We start from the raw sequence: 22,497 nt of genomic DNA on the forward strand, positions 1-22,497 counted from the left end.
ACCTATCCTAGAAACTAGGGTGTCAAACCGATGAAAGTACTGGTTCCGTTCTGGATAAATAAAAATTTATAATGGTTTGTAAACTAATTCGCAACACTGAACCACTTTGCGAACCCATTCAGCACGGTAAACTTTATCCTGCCCTCTGGTGAAATGCTGAAGAGTGACATCGACTTGTCTGCATGGCGCATGTGCAGGATTTCTAAGGCGGTGGAAGAAATGGGCTTTCTTGCGCACGAGAGACAGAAATCGATGTTTTTTACATAAATATAACTGAAGTTCAATGTTTTGCAGCTATACACATAGCCGGCAACCGATTTTCTGGACGCCCAATTTTCGGACATGCCCAGTAATTCAGGCACCTTTGTGGCACTGCCACGTAGCCCACAGAGTCAACGTATAAGAACGTCTGAAGTTTCTGACAAAAAAAAAAAAAAACCTTCGTCATGCGATTTTCCAAATTTTTTGTCATGACTGCAGGTCCGAAATGCCAATAATCATATCCACCACTGCCGCCATTTTGATTATCTCACCTCCTCTAACTGGCGCTCTCGCACGCAAGTCTGCTGGAAGTCGTAGCCACCACCGCGGCAACGCTAGGTATAGCCACTTCGACGATCACTACCATGGTTCTTTGTGTTTGGTGCCATGTTTTCCATTGAAACGATTCGCCACTGTTAGCAATGGTGCCAACTCCACCTCGCCAATGTCTTGGAAGCTCAGGAAGCACGCCGTGTTGCATAATGCTGGTTTCCGAAAGTCTGTTTCGCCTCAGTACTGAAGTATATCACAGTGAAGCATACGCAAAGTGTTGCGGTGAAGCCTAATAAGATTGAGACGGGGCAGTTATCACGGGACAACATAGTATTCTTTGATTATACATGCGTGCGCAACACGGACACGAGTCCAAAAAATCGGACGTTAGCTCTCAATGCAGTCATTTAAGGCAGTGTCATCACAAGGGTGTGCGGCATGCAGTGCTGTGCTTCGAAGGAACCTCCCTCTTTTCCGCGTTTCTTTCTGTTGTCATCCATAGGGAGAATGGGCAAAACAACTTAAATGCGTAAGGGTGTTTAAATCAGGGTGTCGGTTTAAATCAGGGTGTCAGAATGAAATGTTTTTCATTCTGCTTTTCTTTTGTTTCACTGAAATACATTCCATTCCAGTTCTGCTCTGGAACGAAATAAATAACATGATCCATGATGGTTGATAACAGTTGTGGTTCGCATGCAAAAATTTTCAAAGCAAAGTAATGATAAACACACAGTATTTCTTTTTCTCAATAAGTCATTTATAAACTCTGAGACCATGCTCACTGCCTTGAGTGAAGGCACTGAGCATGATCTCAGAAGCAGCACGTCATTGAGTTTACTCGTGAAAATGTGAAACCGCTGTTCCGATAAAATCAACTTACATGAATACAAACAAACAATAAAACTCGGTAACAAAGTGTTCTACCCGTAGAAAAAAACGATAAGCTCATCAGTGTGCAAGCCCTGGGCTTTGCTACTGTGCCAACCTACAAGTGCACCGAGTGACAGACCTAGCTTAGCGGAGTGCTCAACTGGCTATCGCTTGCACTATCCCTGCCTGAGATATACCTACTAATCTTGACGTTGCCTTAAGTCTGTTGTTTCGGATTGCTGACTTTTCCCTCGAACCGAAGACTGATGAAAAAGATTTCAGTTTCACTCCGAAAGAAAATAATAAATAACCTTTTGGTTATGTTTCTGTTCCGTGCAAGAATAGTTTTTTTTTTTTCATTTTTTGTTTTGGTTTTCGTTGCATTCCAACACACTGGTTTAGCTAGCTAAAAATTCTATTAGAATTGCAAATACAAGTATTTGAGAAAAACAACCATCCAATATTGAATAAAATATCAAGTTTTCCCGATTTCTAAAAAAGTTAAATAAAAGATTTTGTGGAATCTGTTTGGCAACAAAAAGCTTGTTTACATTATTTCGTACATGGGCACTGAGTGGCTTTTACAATTTTTTTTAAGTCATACCAGAAAAGCTTTAAAACTGTATATGAAAAAAATTTTGCTTATAATGGGCCAGTGCTGTCTTAAAGCCAAATTATGGACCCATGTTGGCAAGTAAAAAATGCGGCCCAATAATTCCAGCCTTGTTGAATGGCACTGTAAGTATTCTTTACTGTATGTGTAATCCGGACCAATGAAGGATCTCTATCAGAATGGCACAGCCGATTTTCGTGCCATGCTGTTAACCTTAGGCCATAATTGGGCCAGGAATAAGAATGCCACTGCCCATATTGGCACCATTGCTGTCAAACATTAGGCCATCATTAAATTATTTGTCGACCAGGAACTGCCAATATGTTTAGAATGTCGGCCCGAGCTGATGTGTCACCTGGAATGGCACGCAACAAATGCATATTTTCTGGGCCATTTACAGCTGTTCTCACACACTGAGAAGGGACTGCATCCATTAGTGACCACAGTGTCATTCTCATGTGGCTGTGCTGACTGGTGAACTAGTTAGCTTTCCCATTTTCTCTTCTTGAGGATGCAATCTCTATTGCAGACTTTGTGTCCTGCTATGTCTGTTTTGTGGTTTACCTAGTAATAGCAGCAAACTCACCTAACCGCTGAAGGGGAAGCTTGAAAAAAAAAAAGGTGATTCTGTGGTGCCCCAAAACAATGTTCCGGCTGCGGAACACATCTAGCACGGATTAGTAGCTAAGTGAAAGTGTATCTGCCGAGGTGGCTGTATAGTTAGCAGCACATACCTGCTGTTTATACCCATTCTCACATCTAACGCAACTCGTGAGTCATAATGATGTTGTCATAGCATGCGCTAGTGCTAAAATTATTTCAAAGAATTTCTTAAGTTTGACCACCCATTTGCAACCTATATGTTTGAAGCGTTTCTTACCGAACCGGTAACCATAAATATTTTCTTTGGTTCGGGTTCGGGTTCAGGCACGTTTTACAAATACCGGTTCGGGTGAATTTCCGGCTTCCCGTTCAGCCTCAATTTGACACCCTGCTTATAAACAATGTGCAATGGCCACTAAAATTTTAAGCGCCTTACCAGATCTTGCTCAATTTTTCGAACACGACACATGCGCGCAATGCTGCAAATTGACAAGCATGGCTGTTGTGAACTGCAGGTCGTTGCCACTCTCCTCACTTTCATGCCGTTTTAAAGCGGACCTTTCTTTGCAGCTACCTTTTGGCGGGTTTTGATGCTGCAGTGGTTGGACTGTGGGAGTAGGGGTTCATTGATAGCATTGTACCACTGTGGATGACGCGATACATACAGGTTGCGGCGACGTAGCGGAAGTCACAGCTTCAGAGGCTTTGCTTTGTACCACCGACGTGAAGATATTGTCAAAACGACATGGAACTCTATCTTTGGTCGCTGAATCTCAAATTCGACAAAATGAAAACTTTTTTTTTGTCATTGAAGTTTTGTCTTTTAAAATTGCCTGATAATTCGGAAATCTTTATGACCCTTTGTGTGTTCCATTAAGAAAAATTAGTTGGCAATTGTACTTATCTGCATAAAATATCGCATTTTTGTGTAACAAAATTTCGATGTAGTGAAGTCAAGTGCCAATTTTAGCAACATTATTATTTTGAGGTTTAATTGTATAATGGCAAACGAATCACTGAACTTATACTTAATTTGCTTTATAAACATTTTTCCTTGCTGCGGTGTGGGTGGTTGTTGTGGCTATCGAGAGCAAGGTGCCTGTGCACAGCACTCCTACTGAACAAGTACTGTGAACCTTCTATAGATAGTCAACATACTGAATAATCTTTTATAAACAGTAAGCTTATTGAATTGTCAAACAATTTTTAGCAGCTCTCACCAAATTTTATTATTTTTCTCTTTCACTGTGTGTTTCTCAAATTTGAAGGTTAGCAGCTCCAGAGCTCAGATAATTTTCTCGTTAGTGTCACTTCAAAGCTCATAATTTGACTTGATTCCTTTCTGCATTTTCACTTTCAGCATGTCAACGACATGTGCTATCGGATAGATCTGGAGCTTATCCTTTCCACGGCGGAAGCGATTGTAGAACAGCTCAAGGGGTCCACGAAGCTTCCCGAATCGGTTCAAGAGGCGCTGGGCATATGCATTGCCAATGGTGCTTCGTCCGTCGACACCGGTGGCGTTGCCTCCAATGGCGACGTCAACCTTTGTGGCGAGAAGGACGCACCAACCTCTCCGGCAAGCCTGCACGGGGGGCAGCGGACGTGCAGCACCAGTTCAGTGGAGGTGCTCTCGGACGGTGACGTAGAGGCGAGGTACGAGCGCCACCTGCAGTTCTCCCTTTGAACTACCACTTTCGGAACGTAGCGGGACTTAACGCCCCAGCTGGGCTGGGGAGGGAGGCTTTCGAATGTAAGTGTGCCGAACGCAGTGGTTGAGTTACGTGTGGGATGTGGATGAGCTTATCTGAATATGCACGTTTCAGACAGTCTCCTGAGAGCATGCAAAGCAAGAATTTACCAATCCTATGCGCAGAGCCATTCAGAGAAATGAGTGGGTGCTATTCATTTTTTATGGAGCGATTGTATCGAACCAGAAGGCTTTGCGCATTCTTGAAGCAATGTGGCGATCCTCCCATCGTTAACGAAGTGCCGCAGATGGTAGGCTTCTCTGCATGGCCGTTAGTTGTTTTCTAGCTGTTGGTATGTTTCACTGCATGGCACGGCTGTGATGCGGTGAAGCCTACTAAAGCAAGTCCTGCTTTACGTAGCGCAATGAAGACCTTTGCTGCACGCCCACCATATATTGAGACACCTTGCTCAATTTTCCTCAATGGCACGTACTGCCCATCATATTCAATCCCTTGACAGCATCTACCAAAACTGTGTCGTTTTTTCAACAAGAATATTTCTGGTGACTCGAGAAGTTATTGCAGCCTCGCTTGGAGAAGCGCACTTGCAGGGGTGCAGTGTGGCACGGTGTTTATATGCTATGCCATGCATAGTACTGTGCTATACATAGTATGCATAGTGCAGTGCTATACTTCTGCAGGGGACTTCCAACCAAGGGGATATTACACCTGTTTAATATAGACAGTCATTCAGTATAGCTGGGTTTGACTGTACTACTTGGAAAGGAAAGCCCAAGAAAAAAAAATAACTTAGCTGCGCTGATTTGTCATATGTATCATTTTTGTTGTTACACTTGTCTTGCTTAAATCCATGTGATACAGAGTAGATGTACATATAGTATCTGGCTGAAAGACCTACTTTCCTAGCAAGTTAATAAGCTGCTTTAATATTTCATTTTTTGTCAGTGCGTTGAAAATCATAAAGGAAGTCGCTCACTTTGTTGCTTGTACCATGCAGTATGGTCAGCTGCAACTTTATTCTGTCTTTTTTCAATCAAAGGTACTTTCAGGTTTCCACTTAGGCTCATTATCTAGTTGTGTAAAAGACTGATTTGATTCTGCACTGATGTTTCCCAAATCTGCTAATCACATCCTGCATGTAGGCAGTGATGGAAGAACTCTGGCAGAGCAGATTCACAGCTTGCCTTTCGTAACTGCTTGCTGTCTTACTCCCGTATTCAGGAATACGCCTCAACTTGAAACCGTGATTGACTCGGTCAAGTCGGGCACAAGATAACGCCTGATGTGATCGGCCCCAAAGTGCTCACTGCATTTCCTTCGGTGTGTTCATGTCAGGTGTTATCTCATGCCAGGCATGACTAAGTCGAGTCATAGTTTCAAGTTAAGGTCCATTTCTGAATACGGGGGTTAGTGCTTGCATGAAAACTTTAGGACCTCTCTGCATTGTTCTGTATAAGGGCAAATATGTCATTTTTCTTTGCCTTAGGACAGCATACAGTAAAGTACATTGGTAACTGGTGAGTATTGGGAACTTGGTGATATCTAGTACCAGTGTCGTACCTGTGCTTTTGATCTTCATCAAACGTCATCCGCATTGAATCTTTTTGAGCACAAAAGATGCATGAAAAATTAGTATAGCTAGAACTTTGTGGAGCGCACTTGAAAGTGACATGCAGCACCACTCAATATGTAGTGAGTTTCATCGGTATTGACCCAAGAATGTTGAAAATGCCAATGCGAACAAGGTCTTTAAGGTGCTTTTCTGCTTCATGTTTTTTACTAGTGAGTGCCTTCAGAATTTATATCGCAAGTATGGGGTGACATCCTGTCAAATGTTCCTCTGTCCTTTAGGTTTTTATGCTGCACCAATAATTCTGGGCTTCAAAAAAAGGCATTGTTTAAGAACGATTGCTGTATAATTAATAAAGGTTGTTAGCAGGCCAGGTTAACTTAAGGGGGGAAGCGGGGATCAGATCGCGATTTTCGCGAAAAAAATCGATTTTTGAAAAGTACGCTTTTCAGAATCTACAGCATCATTTCTATCTTGTACTGAAATATTTCACCGAAAAACAAACTCTAAGCACTTAAAATAAATATATTTGTCGGTGCCGGCGTCCACAAATCCGCCCGAAATCGCGAAAAAGCCGCGAAGTTCAACGCGCGACTGCTCGGCTTTCCCGCCACGGAGCGCCGCCATTTTGGTATCGTTGGAAAGCCCGACTCTTTGACTCTTTGTCCCAGCCCTTCCCTTCCTTCCCTGCCAGCCAGCAAGCGCACAAAAAAAGAAAAACAGGAGAGTGGCAGCACGGAGCAGCCAATGGCTGCCGCGCCCCGATTGGCTCTGCGCCGCGGCTCGTTGTAAGGCGCCTCCTCATTGGTCGACGCCGCGCCATAATGGCGGCCGAGGCAAGGAGCGCAAGGAGCGTCTGCTTTTGTCCGCTGCTGGGAAGCCTTTCTGGACTTTCCTTCTCTTGTGTTTCGAGGACGTCGGCCACGTGCAATGGATCCGCGCACGTTCGAAAAGAAGTACCGGACGAAGCATGCCTACGGGAAGCGGAAACGCAAGCCCGTCACAGCAAGGAAGAAGCGGCGATTGTCAGCAGGTGGTTCGGCCGAGCCGAGCGTCCGTTCAGAATCGGCGGAGTACGCGCCCAACGTGCTGTGCGATCTCTCGCCCAACGTGCTGCGGGATCTTGCGCCGAGTCGAGCACCAGCCAGCGATAGTGAGACGAACCATGATCTTTTGCCGTCGAAGCGCGGGCGCAGTGTTACTTCACCGGTGACGATCGACATGCCAGTGAGTCTCGCCGTACGCGAGCGTCCCGTCGCAAGTTCGTCCAGCACAGATTACGGAGTGAGCTTGCAGCGGTCATCGCCGCCCGACTGCAGAGCATCGGAGACGCGCTTCCGCGGTGTGTCGTTCAACGCCGAGATGTCTCCGCAGCCAACAACCGCCAGTGAAGGCAGTCCCATGCCATCGACGAGTTCCGGCGCTTCGACGGAGCTGCAACGCGGGCGCACGCTCGCTGCCGCGGATGCGCCGGCGGCCGACCTTGCCGCTCATCGCAGTGTTGACTGTTCGCCCAGTGAACGTCGCACTATTCAAGCTCACCTGGAAACACGATTTGTGTCCGCGGAAACTGCAGAACTGCAAGCGTCGAGAGTTCGCGAATCGCTTCGCGCGGTTTCAGCAACGGAGCGCAAGTTCGGGCTGACTGGCTCACAGGAAAATGCCATTCCCGCACCTCCAGAAGAGGAGTTTATGCTTGTTCAAGTTGCTGCTTTGAACTCGCTGATTGGTTCCCCGCTTTGCCCAACTTGTCAGCAGCCCGGCCTAGCAGTGCACCGCGAGACTGAACTGGGACTAGCTGTGAAGATGGTACTTTCATGCATTTCCTGTGGTAGTACCCTACAGTCTGAGTGGTCCTCACAAAGGAAGAGCGGCTCTAGAGCTTTCGAGGTCAACATCAGAGCTATGCAAGCAATAAAGAGCATTGGGAAAGGACCAACTGCTCTTAATGACTTCTGGGCCACCATGAATGTCTCGCATCGTGGGTTACACCACAAAACATATGATGGGCACCTCAAAAAGACTTTCAAGCCTGCCGCAGCGGCAGCTGCACACAACATCTTCACAGATGCTGTAGAGGCAGTGAAAAAGGTGTACACTGAAATGGAGACAACATTTTCAAAGAACATTACAGTAGTGTATGATGGCACATGGTTGACACGCGGCCACAGCTCCCATACCGGCGTAGGCTGTATAATTGATTTCCATACAGGGCTTGTGTTGGACTGCATAGTTCTGTCCAACTTCTGCCTTGGGTGCAGCCGACAGCCAGCAGAAAGTGACCCCAACTATGCTGAATGGAAGCAGCAACACCAGTGCCAGAAAAACACTGATGTGAATTCTGGAAGAATGGAGGTTGAGGCTGCACTACAGCTCTTCAGGCGCTCCTTGAGCAGAAATGATCTACGTTACACAAACATAGTTTGTGACGGGGACAGCCGCATGTTTCGCACTCTATGTGATGAAGAAGTTTATGGTTTTGTGCAGCTATCTAAAGAGGACTGCATAAATCATGTTAAAAAACGAATGGGGGCTGCACTTCGCTCTTTGGTGGCCAAGGCAAAGAAAGGAGAGCCACTAGGTGGAAAGGGGGGCCTGACACAGCAGCTCATCAAAAAACTGACAAACTACTATGGCCTTGCTCTGCGGAACCACTCGGAAGTCGAGGAAATGCAAAGGGCAGTAATGGCAACGTACTACCACATCACATCAACAGATGATGAGCCCCATCATGAGCTGTGTCCCCCTGGCCCCCTTAGCTGGTGCAACCACCGGTCAGCTGAGGCAGAAGGGCAGCCAGCACCAGCTCACAAGTACAAGCTTTCAGCTAAAGTTGCTGAAGCACTCCTGCCTGTGTACCAGCGCCTCTCAGACCCTCAGTTGCTGGCCCGGTGCAGAGGAGGCAAAACTCAAAACGCGGCTGAGAGTCTCCATTCAGTGATATGGTCACTAGTATCAAAAGACCAGCATGCCTCACTGTTTGCTGTGGAAACAGCAGTGCACGAGGCAATTTCAAAGTACAACTCGGGCAGTCTGAAAGCTTATTCAGACCTGTGCACAACATTGGGCCTGCGCCCTGGTGCCCTCTCTCTTCAGCGGGCTGTCGAGAAAGACTCCCAGCGAATGAAGAAGGCACACAAAGTCCATCTCCTGAAAGGACAGAGGGCTAAGAAGTCACCTGCTGCCAAGGACACCAAATTCTACAATGCAGGAGCATTCTAGACAGTGTGTGCCAGTATGGAACTTTGAGGCTTGTTTTCTCAAAAGTTTGTTTTGAGCTTATCACCTCGCTCGTGGAAAGCATAGCACGGCAATGGGAGCACGGATTTTAATCCTGTTTGTTTTGCTGCAATTGGTGAAGTGTGCCTTATGTCAAGACAGTCTCAGATTTACCATTTAGGCTCACCATTTTTTTATTACACAATAATTGGAGCATGATACATTCTAAACATAAAGAGAAGGTGCATACTATATCGTTTAGAAGAAGAGCAGAGAAATTTAAAAAGAAATTAAGAGAATCTTGACTTAGACTATACTTCTTAGTAACTATTAAAAACATTTACAGACCCATAACCCATTTTGCTGTCACGCTAGGCTTTCCACGAGCAAGCAACATGTGAGCAATATATAAATAATGATAAAATAAAAACTACTGAAGATATGATTGTGAAACTTTGCAGCTGTCTGTTTGATGCTATTTCGAACCTGTATGCCAAATTTCATCACTCTAAGATAAAAAATGAGAAAGTTAGTTCCGATCCCCTCATCCCCCCTTAAAGAGCCTTTTCACCAGCACTTCCAGATGACTGTCTCAATTGTTTAAACTACTATGCCACACATAATTGTGCTCTGTAACCGTCCTTGCCTGTGGTCTGTAATGCATGCCATTACCAAGTAAACAGTGAGGAGTGGCACACTACATGGCCGCCACAATTGGAAGCATGCAGAGAATCTCGAAGGCCACATCACACTTGACCATTGTCTTCAGTGACAGTAGTGTTTTATACATTTTACACAACATTGTACAGCAATACAGAGAAAGGCGTCCGAGTGTATAATACTGAAATGGGGCCTCTTGGTATTAGTTACATGAATTGCGTGCTGTTTTAGTCTGTGGCAACCTAGGAATGCAGTTGCAAATACACAGCCATTGAACTCAAAAAGAATTTGTATACAGTCTGCGCTCGTTACAATGGACCTGCGTACAGCAGACTTTCTGATACAAAGGACCACATTTCAGCCTTAGTTTGCTCTACCTATTTTATTAATGCAGTGAAGTTCACTTTTAACGGACTGCGCTACAACAGACGATCGGCTACAGCGGATTTTTGTCAAAATCGAGCGTGTAAAACGGATTTATGCCAGGTCAACACGGGCTGGCAACTAATTAGCAACTAAGCCAATGACCACAGCTCAATATGGTGTGCACGAGGGAAGGAGGAAAGTGGGGCAAAACCACTCCCCATGCAAGGCATGGAGGGGGGAAAGAGAGGGGTTCTACGCCAGTAGCTGCTGTTAACGGTGCGGCCGCATGTGCGCAGTATCTTGAAAGCAACCTGCGATGTGGACAAAGTGCGTGCCCGCACAGGCCTCGTATCTTTAAAGTGATCTGCGATGTGGACAAAGCGCGTGCCCGCACAGGCGTCGTATCTTGAGAAAGTGATCTGCGATGTGGACAAAGTGCGGCTAGTGTTCGCTTCGTATGCATTGTTCTTTCAACGTTTAGTTCGCGTTGAAGCGATAGACAGCACGAATCAATTCGCTCGCGGTCGCTGCCCCACTTGCTCACTCCAACGTTCTGACAGTGACTTTCCGTGCTCATAGAGTGAGATGTGTTCATGTTTACCTGTGCGTGTGTGACACGGTGCTTGCTAATTTATACCCCTGTCAAGCGGGCAAGTTAAGTGCATTTATGGAGAGTGCACTCGGTTTTAAGTGCACTTTCCCAAATCTAAACGTCGCAAGCTGAGTGTACTCGCTGAAGAGCACTCTGGTCAGAGTGTTTTCACAGGACGCACTTTGCTGGTCGAGTACGTAGCGTCGCCGCCAGCGGTTTCAACAGTACAAAAGGTAATGCATAGAAAAAGAACACAAGTGAATTCTAGCTGTTGAACAACTTTTAACAAAATAATCGGAGCATAACTTGCTGATATTCTGTTCTAGCAGGATCAAATGCCGCCTCGTCGTACTCCACCATATCGTTCTGGATTGGCTAGGCATTCGTCTAGGCCGGCCTTGACTTGCAACACTCTGATAAAGATACTTTCGTTTTTTGTTGAGTAAATGTAGATTACGATTGTTTTTATTTATAATATAACAAAAGAAATTGCATTTTAGAATTTTTAAAATTTTAATCTACATCTTCAAAAAACATGGTTTTAGTCTGTTGCCATTTTTCTTAGTGCGAGTGCACTCTCTTTTCCCGTTCAGCACTGTGTAGCCTAAAGTGTCACTCAATGTCCCGAAGTGCACTCCCCGTAAGTGCACTTAACTTGCCCGCTTGACAGGAGCATTAGTAAGCTAATCTTCACAACTTTATACGGACAACAGAACTACTATTGTTGCATAGCTGTATACTAATTTGCCATCGCAGACTGTGGTTTGCCTTTAGGCAATACTACGACTTTGTTTGCTGGTTTTTTACTTTGGATGTTTGTCACTCTTTGCAATAACGTTGTTACACATCGCGACCAAGGTTTTGAATGCGAGGCCTTTTGGAGATTTAGGACTTTACGGATATTACGGATAAAACAGACATTTTTTATCTGATTATCAGGGTCTGTTGTAACGAGAGTCGACTGTATTGAGCCAGCCAATCATGTTTGCTCATTTTCTTGATATCACTGTGGAAGCAAACTTCTTTGAATATTGGTGCCCCTGAAAAAAAAAAATTTGTAACCACTGAATATTTCATATAAACCTGTTTCGCTCATAACATTCACAGCAGTCTGCCACGTAGCAGCACATGTGATGCATTTTGCCAGGTGTGTGTCTGAGGCAACAAGAAAAGTGTAATTTTCCCGTGCTGCTCCAGTGCGCACTTTGAATACTACCCAAGTAATTTAATAATGATGGCTCTCATTATGTGCTTCTGTTCTAGCTCCTAGCCAAGAGCTCTCCACGAAGACATCCGAGTAGCCAGGAGTGCAGAGTGCAGCCAATCGTATGACAGCGACGTATCTCTTTTTGTACAGTTCACTGAGTCTGCCAGGAATAGTTTGTGATAGTGTCCTCAAAAGCGTATATTGTGGCCCAGGATGTGTGCTGTGGACACTGTGTAGTTTCTGGCCTCAAGTACCATCAAGACATCAAACAGTACCACCAGTACTGTTTGCCTTCTCTGGCGAGTAATTTGTGCGCAGGCTTCAGTTAACCATATTTGATTACTTCACATGAAGACATCTCCATAGTTATGCATGGACCTCAACCTTTGGAAGCTTTAGCAAGCGACGAAGCAATTTTTAAATTGGCAATTTTGTTACACAATCACGCAAGAAAGAAAAAGCTGCTGTGTTTTTGAATGAGAATAGTATGTTCTCTATTAAACAATCAAGTTAGTTAATGTGTATCTTTGCATTAGCAATGTTCACTTATAGTTTGTTCAATTTGTCACTTTACCGCTAAAAAAAATTTTTTTTTCAATGTGTGTAGTTAAGAGATCTGACTTTGGACAAATTGCATTGATATGTCATTAGTTCTCAGTATCGATAGAGCTTGAGATTTTCATTTTCAGGTTCTCAGCGTTAGTTTACAAGCTTGTGCTTTTTGCAGGCAGTCCATTTGGCAGTGCTGTTTGTAATAAATAGTGATGATGTACAAAGATGCTATAGTGTACAATATCTTGTGTATTAGTGCATGTCCCATTATATATATTTCGTGGTCTCTATATAAATAGATATATATATTATTTGTACTACCAAACAGCAGGTTCTTTTTGCTCTCTGTATCGCATTCCCGCATTTTCTTGTAGCGTTTTTTAGTTGTGTAATTTACATATTGGTGAAGCTTGTGCTTTGTGCTGGGCATTGTTCTTCCTTGTAAGTTATTCAAAAGAAAAAAATATATTTTGCGAGTACTATTGTGGGCCTCTGTCTACATGATCGTTAGTGCCGCAGCACATGGCTGCAATTGTTTTTATGTGTGGCTGTCTGAATATGGGTAACATCAATTAGCATTGGAGGTTTGAGGCCTGGCCAGACTGATACATGCAACATGTGCAGTTAATGTGTTGCTCTTAAACTTGATTATGAGATTCTTGCTTTGTTGGAATATTCCACAGTGAGTCATTGTACTGTATGTTATGCATTTGTGCACTCCTTCTTGGTCAGCATTATTCCAATGTATTTTATTCTTGTCATAGCATAGCTATTCAATGTGGTTGATGTTTGTGGCAAACACTTTTTTGTATGCTACCGTATCTACTTGCTTTTCTGTGTCTGTCTATTTCTAGTTCTCTTTATTGTAGAATCGTTGAACATTTGTATCTATCGTTTGTTTTTAGTATATGATCGAGTGAGTGGAGTGTAAATCTATAAGGTGAGGTAAGGTTCATAAAATATAATACAGAAGTCGAAATTTAAGAAAGCTTTTTATTCAGTCACAAGGCATAGTTTCTACAAATTAACTCTATCTGTCCATAGCCGTTTTGGCTAGAACATCAGTTAATGCAAGAATATCAGTGTAATCAATGCAAGCTAAAGGAAGTGTTTAGCAGATGCTCTGTAGCTTTGTGCTCATGAAGTCCTGCGGATGTTCCAGTGTCTCTTTTAAGGAATCTTCCATCTTGATAATTTGTGCAAGACACATGTGTTCAACCGATGCACCTGTGCTTACAGCTGTCAATTCATCCTTTACTTGCCACCATCTGCTAGCCTTTTGGTTAGCCCTGTTGGTAAGATGCGACTATACAGCAGCAGTGACGGAACGATGACAAATTTGGCATCAACTGCGAAGCTTTACTTCTCGGAAACCTACATGGATTTACCTTCACACAAAATACAGTTTTCCAATCCATGTTTTCACATGTTCATGCATGTGCAGTGAAAATTTTTGTTGCTCAATATGTACACACCGTTTGCTCGTTCAGTATTGTTATGTTTGTAGAACCTGTCTGGGGTGCTTCACTTAGAATTTTTTCTGGAGATCAATAATTTGTGTGGAATGAGCTGCCATCATACCTTGCACCTTATGCTCTTGATGACATGGAGAGCTCTCATTCTGAGTAGGGGTGTCAGGGACAAAATGATAATTGACATGAGTATGACTGCTTGGACAAAACCGGCTTCAAATGTAAAATTCAAAATTTTGTCTTGTTTGTAAGATATTGATGGTAACATAGTGGTAGCTGAATAGTAAAACACGACTCATTAGGCATGTTCCTCGAAACAGATCTTGCCATTAATACTGATTGGAAAGGGATGTTATTTGGGCTTGTGCAGAAATGACAAACGCATAAAACTTCTGTGCGCAGTTTATATGACCTTGATGGTGACAAAAAAATGAAACCCAGCAGTTGTTGAATACCTAATGTTAGGTAGGGTTGGTTATAATGTGATTGAAGATAACACAATATCCCTCAATTAAAAATTGTTCTGAAAACATGGTGTATTATGTGCACTGACAACAAAATAAGTGTGTTTATTTCAGCTTTTAGGAAAATTATTTAAAAAAAAAGAAAATGTGGACACTGCATTAATATAGCCTTCTCCAATCTTACGAATAAGCTATCCCAGTAGGCAAGAACAATAACGACATAGAGGTACAAGAATTGCATCTAAAAGCACTCTGTTTTAACAAAATACTGATGTATTATGTCCAGCAGAAGTGTCCTCAAAGACAGTAAAAGTGGGAGTGTGTTAGGGCACATGATATGTTGATGTTAAAGCATTTTGGAAGAGTATCTCTGGGCTTGTAGAAATTGCAGTTAGTTTAACATCGATGTAAGTTGGAACCAATTCATTGTTGTTTTTTATGTCATATGGCTTGCAAGAACCACCAGTAAAAGTTGAAATGTCTGTCCCATGCCTATTTGTAGTAGGGAGCCTACAAGATCATATAGGCTTCTTAATGGATGGATGGACAGATGCTATGAGCATCCCCTTTGGGACGGGGCGGTGGGTTGTGCCACCAAGCTCTTATTGCATTGCCTAATGTCCTACCCATGTATAGTTAGTAGTAGCGCCGCCTTGTGGTGGCTGGCCTTAGTTAGATTATGCTGAGCATGGCCTCCAGTGTTAGTCTACGGCACTGTAGAGAGAGAGAGAGAAATTTATTTACAGAAAGGCAGAGAGGTCGGCCTGAGCTATAACTTGCTCTGGCCTGCTACTCTAGGCTGGGGAAGAGGGACGGGGCTATTTGTGTCATCATGAAGCAGTGGGAATGGTACACATGGGCAACAACAAGAGCTGGACACATGCGTGAAGGAGATGGCATACTCAGTTCCTTGAACGTGGAAGGCAGCAAGGAATCTGGTGGCTTCGCTAAAGCAAACACTGTCACATTGTGGAAGGTTCATCGCACACTGTATGGTCGGACACTCGACTTTCGGCAGTGGGCGCATGTACCATGGTAACCTTGCGAGGCTGTAAATGTGGCAATGATTTCAAGCCTGTGCCACCACCGCCGTAACATGTATGGCCGGTGTAAACTAATATTGCAGGTTTACCATGAGCTTCACCACAAGAAGTGAGCTTCCTGCAAGAACAGCCAATCTGTAACTACAATATGGCAGCAGCTTCACACTGTTTTAAAGCCCTTAGATTCTAATGTGAGATTCACAGCATCAGTGACAAAGGTTCGACTAAGTCGGTGATATAACATGCTGTGAAATGCACTAAAATTATATGCAAACCCAGGTGGTACGAGCGGTTGCCATATTGTTGCTCAGTTGAAATGCATTTATGGTGACACAAAAAAGCTAAAATGTAATTTTTCGTCAGATTGACGCATGGCATGATTAAGGACACCAAAGAAAAGAGAAAATGTTCGAATTGGTAGAGCATTACATCAAAACATTATTTGCATTCTTTTGATGGAAAATGGGCTAATAATGAAGAAATTGGAGGACAAAATTCACATTCTTGAACTTTTCATTGGCGGCTAAGGAGGCTGTGTGAAAATGTTCTGAAGTTGTGAAGCCACGTTTACATTTACATTGAACTCTTTCCAATATCCTTCATTGACATGCAATTAACTAGCAATGAGAAAATGCTGTAATATGTACGACGTCACAAGCACTGGTGTGGGAGACGCCTCCACCCGTTTTTTGGTATGGATACCTTGTCAGAATGGCTTGTCAACTCTTTGGTTATGACGGACTGACTGAGTGAGTAAATGAGCAGTCTAATCATTCTCTTTTAACCTGACATCTCTATATTGTGTCAGGTCCTATGAAATAGTGGTGGATTAACCATATGTTTTCATTTTCTGTTTGTGCTATTTGTCAAGCACATCATACTGGCTGATGCTTGTGTTTCAAGCTGGGTTTTGTACTGTATGCGATTCTACATGGTCTTTAAAAGACTGTTGCTCGTTCTTGGAATGTGCATCGTTTTGCCTCCAGATCAAAGAGCTATGCAAGAATGTATTTTACACTATATATCAAAATAAATAGCATGTGTATTCAACATCCTTTGCACTTGGTTCCTTTATAGCGTAACTTGAACCGTGCATGAATCTCGGACATTATAATAACAGGCACTTTTGTCCTGAGCACTTAAAATCTGGTAATTGTGTTGGTTTTCTGCAAATGACTTTTCAAGATTGACGTTAGCACTCCCGAATCATTAGTGTAACTTCGTGCTTTCCCTCACCCCTGTGGTGGGGAAGATGGTAGCATGCTGGTACCTTATGATCCATGCCCTCGAGCTGATTTCTACTGACCACCCCTCATTTGTTGCTCGTGATCTCAGCACGGGGTGAGGGGGGGAGGCTCTCGTGCCAACATGTTGCAAAGCTATGTGAAAAATAAATGCGCATGACTTTTGTATGGTCATTCCATTCGTCTAGCCGTCTTACACTTTATCGTACACAGGACATCATCGGGAATGAAGGCTTGAGTGAATGAATTGTAATTCATTCTGCATGGTCATTCATAGTTGACAAGTATGGGCGGCCGTGTTCAACGGACCTGCTGGCGCAAAGGTTTTGAGAGCAATGTTCTAATGCAATCTGATAATTTTATTTCCTTTACCATGTTAGAATATTCGTTGCATCTTGCACTCACTGTTTCGAGATGTCTCTACTAATGTGTTTCCTGGCGCATCCCTGTTCTGTTGTCACCACTGATGTCAGAAAATTGGCCGTCTGGGCTGTCCAAACCATCTTTAGTTTTGATATGCTACTTGCATGTTTAAATTTTGCATTCTTATGCAAAGTACTTTATGTGTGACTAGATGTGCAGGGATCTTGCCTCTTAAATCCAATAAATATGCATTTTCTTATGATATTAAGCAAAGCTGTTGGGTTACTAGGTTGTTTATTTTAATGCGATCGATGTTGTGAAAAAGTAGCCATATCAGTACATTCATTTGCAAGTGCCACAGTCAGGCGACTGCTTGACCGATTTGATTGAAATAGTTTGAGAGATGTAGCTAAAATAATGGTCACATGTTGGAGTAGCTAGATTTATGACCTTGGACTACCAATTGTGTAAAAAAATAAATGAAAGGCACTAAACTCGTAAAATTCAAAGTATCATGTTTACTACAACAAAAATTTGCAGCGGAACTCTACTTTTGTCACGGAGTTAAGCAGCTTCAGATGCACCTTTTGTTTTCGAATAGGCTTTCTTTTTGTTTCCGTATTTTTTTTAGTAGGCATGCCTAAATAAAAATGCTGGTGCCAACAATAATTGGTATTTCAGCTTTTATCGTAAGGGGAAGGGCTAACTCTGATGCTGCTTATTGCCCAATACATGTAAAATGCTGGAAGGTTTTTCGGAAATGAACGCAGGAGAGATTTGAATGAATTGTGTTGCGTTTCAGGGAGAAATAGTGAAATTCTATGTCACTCTAGGAAGCAGTGTTTTAATTTAGGGCCTCAATATTATGAAAATTGCTGAAAGATGGCAAGTTCTAAAAAATATAAGTAGGAAGTTTACAAATTCATAGCTCTACACAAAAAAGTATAAATATCACCGTTTTGTGAACTGTATCCGTTAGAGCAACTAAAGTGGATTAATCTAGTATAATTTAGCTTATGGGGATCTGTTACAATATGTTTACAAGAGTTTTGCAAAAGTGCTAGTCACCAATTAGTACTATCGACACGTGCGCTTTTTAATCTTGCTCCGGTGACTGCTTTCGTCGTTAAGTTTTGCTACTGTATTCTTGACCGTCACTACAACGTGACAATAAATTTTACGGGTGTGTTTAATATATCATTTTTGTCCGCTTTAGATGTATTAACAAACGCAGTTATTAGAATTGCGGTATCTTTTTTAATTGCTGAGCTACGGAGTTGTAAGCTTGATACTGTCGTTCTAAATCTTACAATTTTGAAAAATCATTTTATAAAAAATTGACAGCCTAAATTTCTCCAACAGTCATTACATTTTAACTTTTTCTTTAAATTGTGAAAAAAAAAGGAACATCAAATTCAGTGCAGCGGTTGCCAAGAAAAACAATTTCTCCGCTCCCATGTATTTAAATAGGAGCCCTCGGTCTAGAGCCAACTTTATCACTCAGCTGCAACAACATCATTAAAATTGGTCGATGGGTTATCTCAGAATAACATTTCTGCGCTTTACATGTACTTGAATAGGCGGCATCGGAGGGCTCGAACTAAAGCTTCCACTTTTTTTTTTTTTCATATCAAATCAAGTTTATTCATTACAAAAAAGGAAACGGTAACATTTTTGTTTACAGACGAGGGTCCCAAAGTCGAAGATTGTTACCGGGACCCTCGGTAGCTAATTACAAGAAATGGAATTTACAAAATATACACTGAGAGAAACAAAGGTGAAGTGCAACAGAAACGTGATTAGGACTACAACGTACAGTATTACTACCAACAAATAAATACAGTCGGCGCACAACATAACCTTTAAATTGTGTAAAGAAGGAACAGAACGAAATAGAGAAAGATATGATCGGCAAACCCAAATGAACGTAAAGTACATATGTCAGTGTGCTAAAAATTTCAACAAAAAGCACGGGAATACATAAAAAGAAGCATTTATAAACGAAACGACATTCACCATATTTAATGAAGTGTTGTGTAATACTACAATTCACACCTACAGTACCAGAATTGCCATTTTAACGTTGGTAAGTGTATTGATGATAATCATAAATGGGAGTTCCCGCTCGTGGGGCACTAAGTGCAACAATCGCATTGAGTAATTTTCAGCTTCCTCTTACTGAAACTGAACGATATATATATATATATATATATATATAAATAAATCGGAAAGGCTACAAAAACTGCCTGGAGTGCTAAAAACAAAATTAATCCCCATCACTTTCGTGCTAAGTTAAGGTGACGGCAACATGCACAATGTAAACTACACACTGTCCACTTAACATAATCTCCGGTTGAGCGAAGCAGGCGGTTTCCGCGGCAGTTAAAGGGACACTAAAGAGAAAAATGATTTATTCTGTATCAGTAAATTACCTTTCTACAACACCACTAGCACGACTCTTACGACGATAAGACTCTTGGCAAGCCAGAAAAAGCGCAAAAACGAAAGACGGGTGGCGACTCCTCGAAGTTCCCGCACCTGGTCTCTGTGACGTCATAGATTTTGATGGCATCTTCTTGGGCCTACTTAATTATATAGCGGTACAGACTGACTGCATTGTGTTCTAAAGGAACCGAATATTAAACATGACAAGTTTCGGGAACCTTTACTCGACCAACGCGGCCAAAATGCGAAAACATACTTTGGAATCCTTGACGTCACACTGAAATACCGGTGGCGGGGTTTCGGCGCGAAATTCAAATACTGATACTTCGACCTTGATTTTCTAAAAAAATTAATTATTGGGTTTTACGTGCCAAAACCACTTTCTGATTATGAGGCACGCCGTGGTGGAGGACTGGAAATTTCGACCACCTGGGGTCCTCTAACGTGCACCTAAATCTAAGTACACAGGTGTTTTCGCATTTCGCCCCCATCGAAATGCGGCCGCCGTGGCCGGGATTCGATCCCGCGACCTCGTGCTCAGCAGCCCAACACCATAGCGACTGAGCAACCACAGCGGGTACCTTGATTTTCTCATCTAATAATCGAACTATTATTTTGAAATGACTGCCTGCAGGGTTCTCAAACAATGCTTTATTAGTCTGAACTGATTTATTGTTTCGCTTTAGTGTCCCTTTAAATTGTAGTGGGAATTGGGATAACTGAGATAGAGCCACGCCAATCTTCATGGGCTCGCATATGTTTACACCTGGAGCAAATTACTTATTGAATACGCTTCTGAAAACTCCGGGTGGTTTAAGAAAAAATAGCTGTCTTTGTATTTATCAAAGACAGACAGAAAGTTATATTGCCCGGGGTATATCGCTGTCTCTCTCGGGCTTTGACGAAACAACATGCAAAGGGGATTCTAGAATCACGTGAAGTATTTTGCTCAATTGTACTAATATTCGCTAATAGCAGCTTAAAATTAAATAAACGCCAAATTTATACCGCTAATTAGGCTAGCCTGAAATTCGCTAGATTTAGCTCGGAATCCGCTAAACTGACAACGTTGCTTCAGGGAGGGAAACAAGACCTTATGTGGCATTATATGCGCTGATACGACGCAGCTATAAGATTAGTTATACCCGTGCGTAGCGCGTTCTCAGCTTATGTGACGAAGTCTAAGAATTAGGCCTCTCATTGAAGAACCGAATTCGTTATTACATCTTGCGTTAAACGAAAGTCGTGCAAAATAGCTAGCAAACAATTATCCTAGACTATGCACTATACCTATATCTACCTCATTAGTGCATGTTGACAGGCTGCTGATCAGTTTAATTCGAACACGCAGAGATGACTGAAGGACGCAAAGTTCCACTTCCGTTGCTGAAGTTGTAAAGTAAGCGAGCTATTGTAAGATTACTGGAGTGTACCCTTTCTTCAATTATTTGCGAATGCTTCATATTCATTGGCAAATCTTTCTGCAGGATTTCGTCATTAGCGTTGCTTTGACGAATTGGCAGGACGACCGAGAAAACGACTGCCAAAAACATTTATCCGCATTACATGGGCAGACATTACAGTTGGAGGGATGTGACAATAAAGCAAAAGCATATCTGCCTTAAAGAGGGAGGAATGATAAGAGCAATGTACCGTCTACTGGAACAACAGTTGACAAAACCACGCCTGAAACGCTTCGCATAACTGTATCGAAGCGTACTCAAATAAAGGTGCGTTGGGAGCACTGTTGAAGGTGTTAAGCGACATTATTCCAATCGGTTACGATTAACTGAAAAGAAAAGCGTTATAACACAGCATACAGTATTACAATGCAGCGAAAAGCCCCGTCGTCTGCTAGCGTGCGAGGACTATTGGCCTCTTCCGAGCAGCGAGCAGACGACAACCTGCACGCGCACGCGACACGCGCAGCGCTGCGAAAGGAAATGACGCACACATCTGCCACAGTTGCCTGCCGAGTCTATCTCTCTCGCCAAAGCTAGCGTCAGTTCGCGCGAAAAGGAGAAACCGAGGAGAGAAGGAAGCGATTGGGGATAACGGGAATAGGCGCGAGGGAGGTAAAAAAAGAGGGGGGGAGGCCACTGCGGTGCGCCACGGTGCGGGGGCGCCGCGGGCGCTATGGATGGCGTCTCTGGGAGACCTTGACGCAAGGTAGGCGCGCGCCCGAGCGGAGGAGCATCGGGGGGGTGGCGGAGGAGCGCCCCGAGAAACGCGAAAATGCTGGACAGGTGATGAACAGGCGTCGTCGGGAGGTTGCACTTTGCTGGGCCAGCGATGTGACCGTGTCCACGGAGCCGAAAGCTCAAGGTACGTACACTGTGCGCGCCGTGATCCTGCAGGCGTCATGCTCCCTGCATCGCGTGCAAGTGTGCGCGCCTGCACGTATCCACACTGCTCTGGCACGAAAGCTTGGCTTTCCCGCACGGCTCGCCTTTGACGCAACTTGCCTCTCCGTTACATCCGTTTTCCATTAAAGCTTTTCTGTGATAGCTGCAAAGGGATTAGCAGGAAAGGGAGTCCGTGACTATGACGTTATGTCTGAGGTGGTTTCGCGATCAGGAACGCAGGTGATGCTTGCAGAAGCTCGATCGCTGCAGGCTCGTGATGAAAGTGTGTGTCCACATTTGCTAGTTTTGTGTAACCGCGCCTGCGCCTGTCGCCGTAGCGTCTGGCTACGGATCGCGGCCGTGACTGGATCATGCAATATATTCCAGTTTACGTACGCTTCTGGAGCTGGCTGTTCGTAACCGTGTTATATTCGATCTCTTGCTTTTTGTTCATGCTCGTTTGTGCATACGTGAAAACTGCGATTCCGTGTCTCTGAACTGTGCACGCCGCTTCACGCTTGCTAGCGCGTCGCTATTACGAAGCGAGACCTCTGGTGCACCGTCGCCGAGAGCAGGCACTCTCTCTTAGCATAAGCTCACTGTCGACGAGCTGCTTTTTTCTG

At 43.4% G+C, this 22,497-nt stretch overlaps 2 protein-coding genes across 3 annotated transcripts in view; both read left to right on the plus strand.

The window, feature by feature from the left end:
- Nucleotides 1-16,527, plus strand: part of LOC126544383 (TBC1 domain family member 15-like) — an 85,925-nt gene extending 69,398 nt beyond the window's left edge. Inside the window, exons 15-16 of one of the 2 annotated variants that reach the window (XM_055062545.1) lie at nucleotides 3,981-4,373; nucleotides 12,003-16,527. In XM_055062545.1, coding sequence (XP_054918520.1) covers nucleotides 3,981-4,307 — 327 coding nt within the window. In that variant the 3' untranslated portion in view covers nucleotides 4,308-4,373; nucleotides 12,003-16,527. The remainder of the gene's footprint in view (nucleotides 1-3,980; nucleotides 4,374-12,002) is intronic. The other variant, XM_055062546.1, reaches the window with a different exon arrangement.
- Nucleotides 16,528-21,650: 5,123 nt separating this feature from the next.
- The window catches only part of LOC126544391 (TNF receptor-associated factor 5-like), a 49,824-nt gene continuing 48,977 nt past the window's right edge, over nucleotides 21,651-22,497 (plus strand). The window contains exon 1 of the mRNA XM_050191704.2: nucleotides 21,651-21,854. The gene's annotated coding sequence lies outside the window, so the exon portion shown is untranslated. The remainder of the gene's footprint in view (nucleotides 21,855-22,497) is intronic.

Source organism: Dermacentor andersoni, chromosome 10, assembly GCF_023375885.2.
Source record: "Dermacentor andersoni chromosome 10, qqDerAnde1_hic_scaffold, whole genome shotgun sequence".
In the NCBI taxonomy this organism is placed as follows: domain Eukaryota; kingdom Metazoa; phylum Arthropoda; class Arachnida; order Ixodida; family Ixodidae; genus Dermacentor; species Dermacentor andersoni.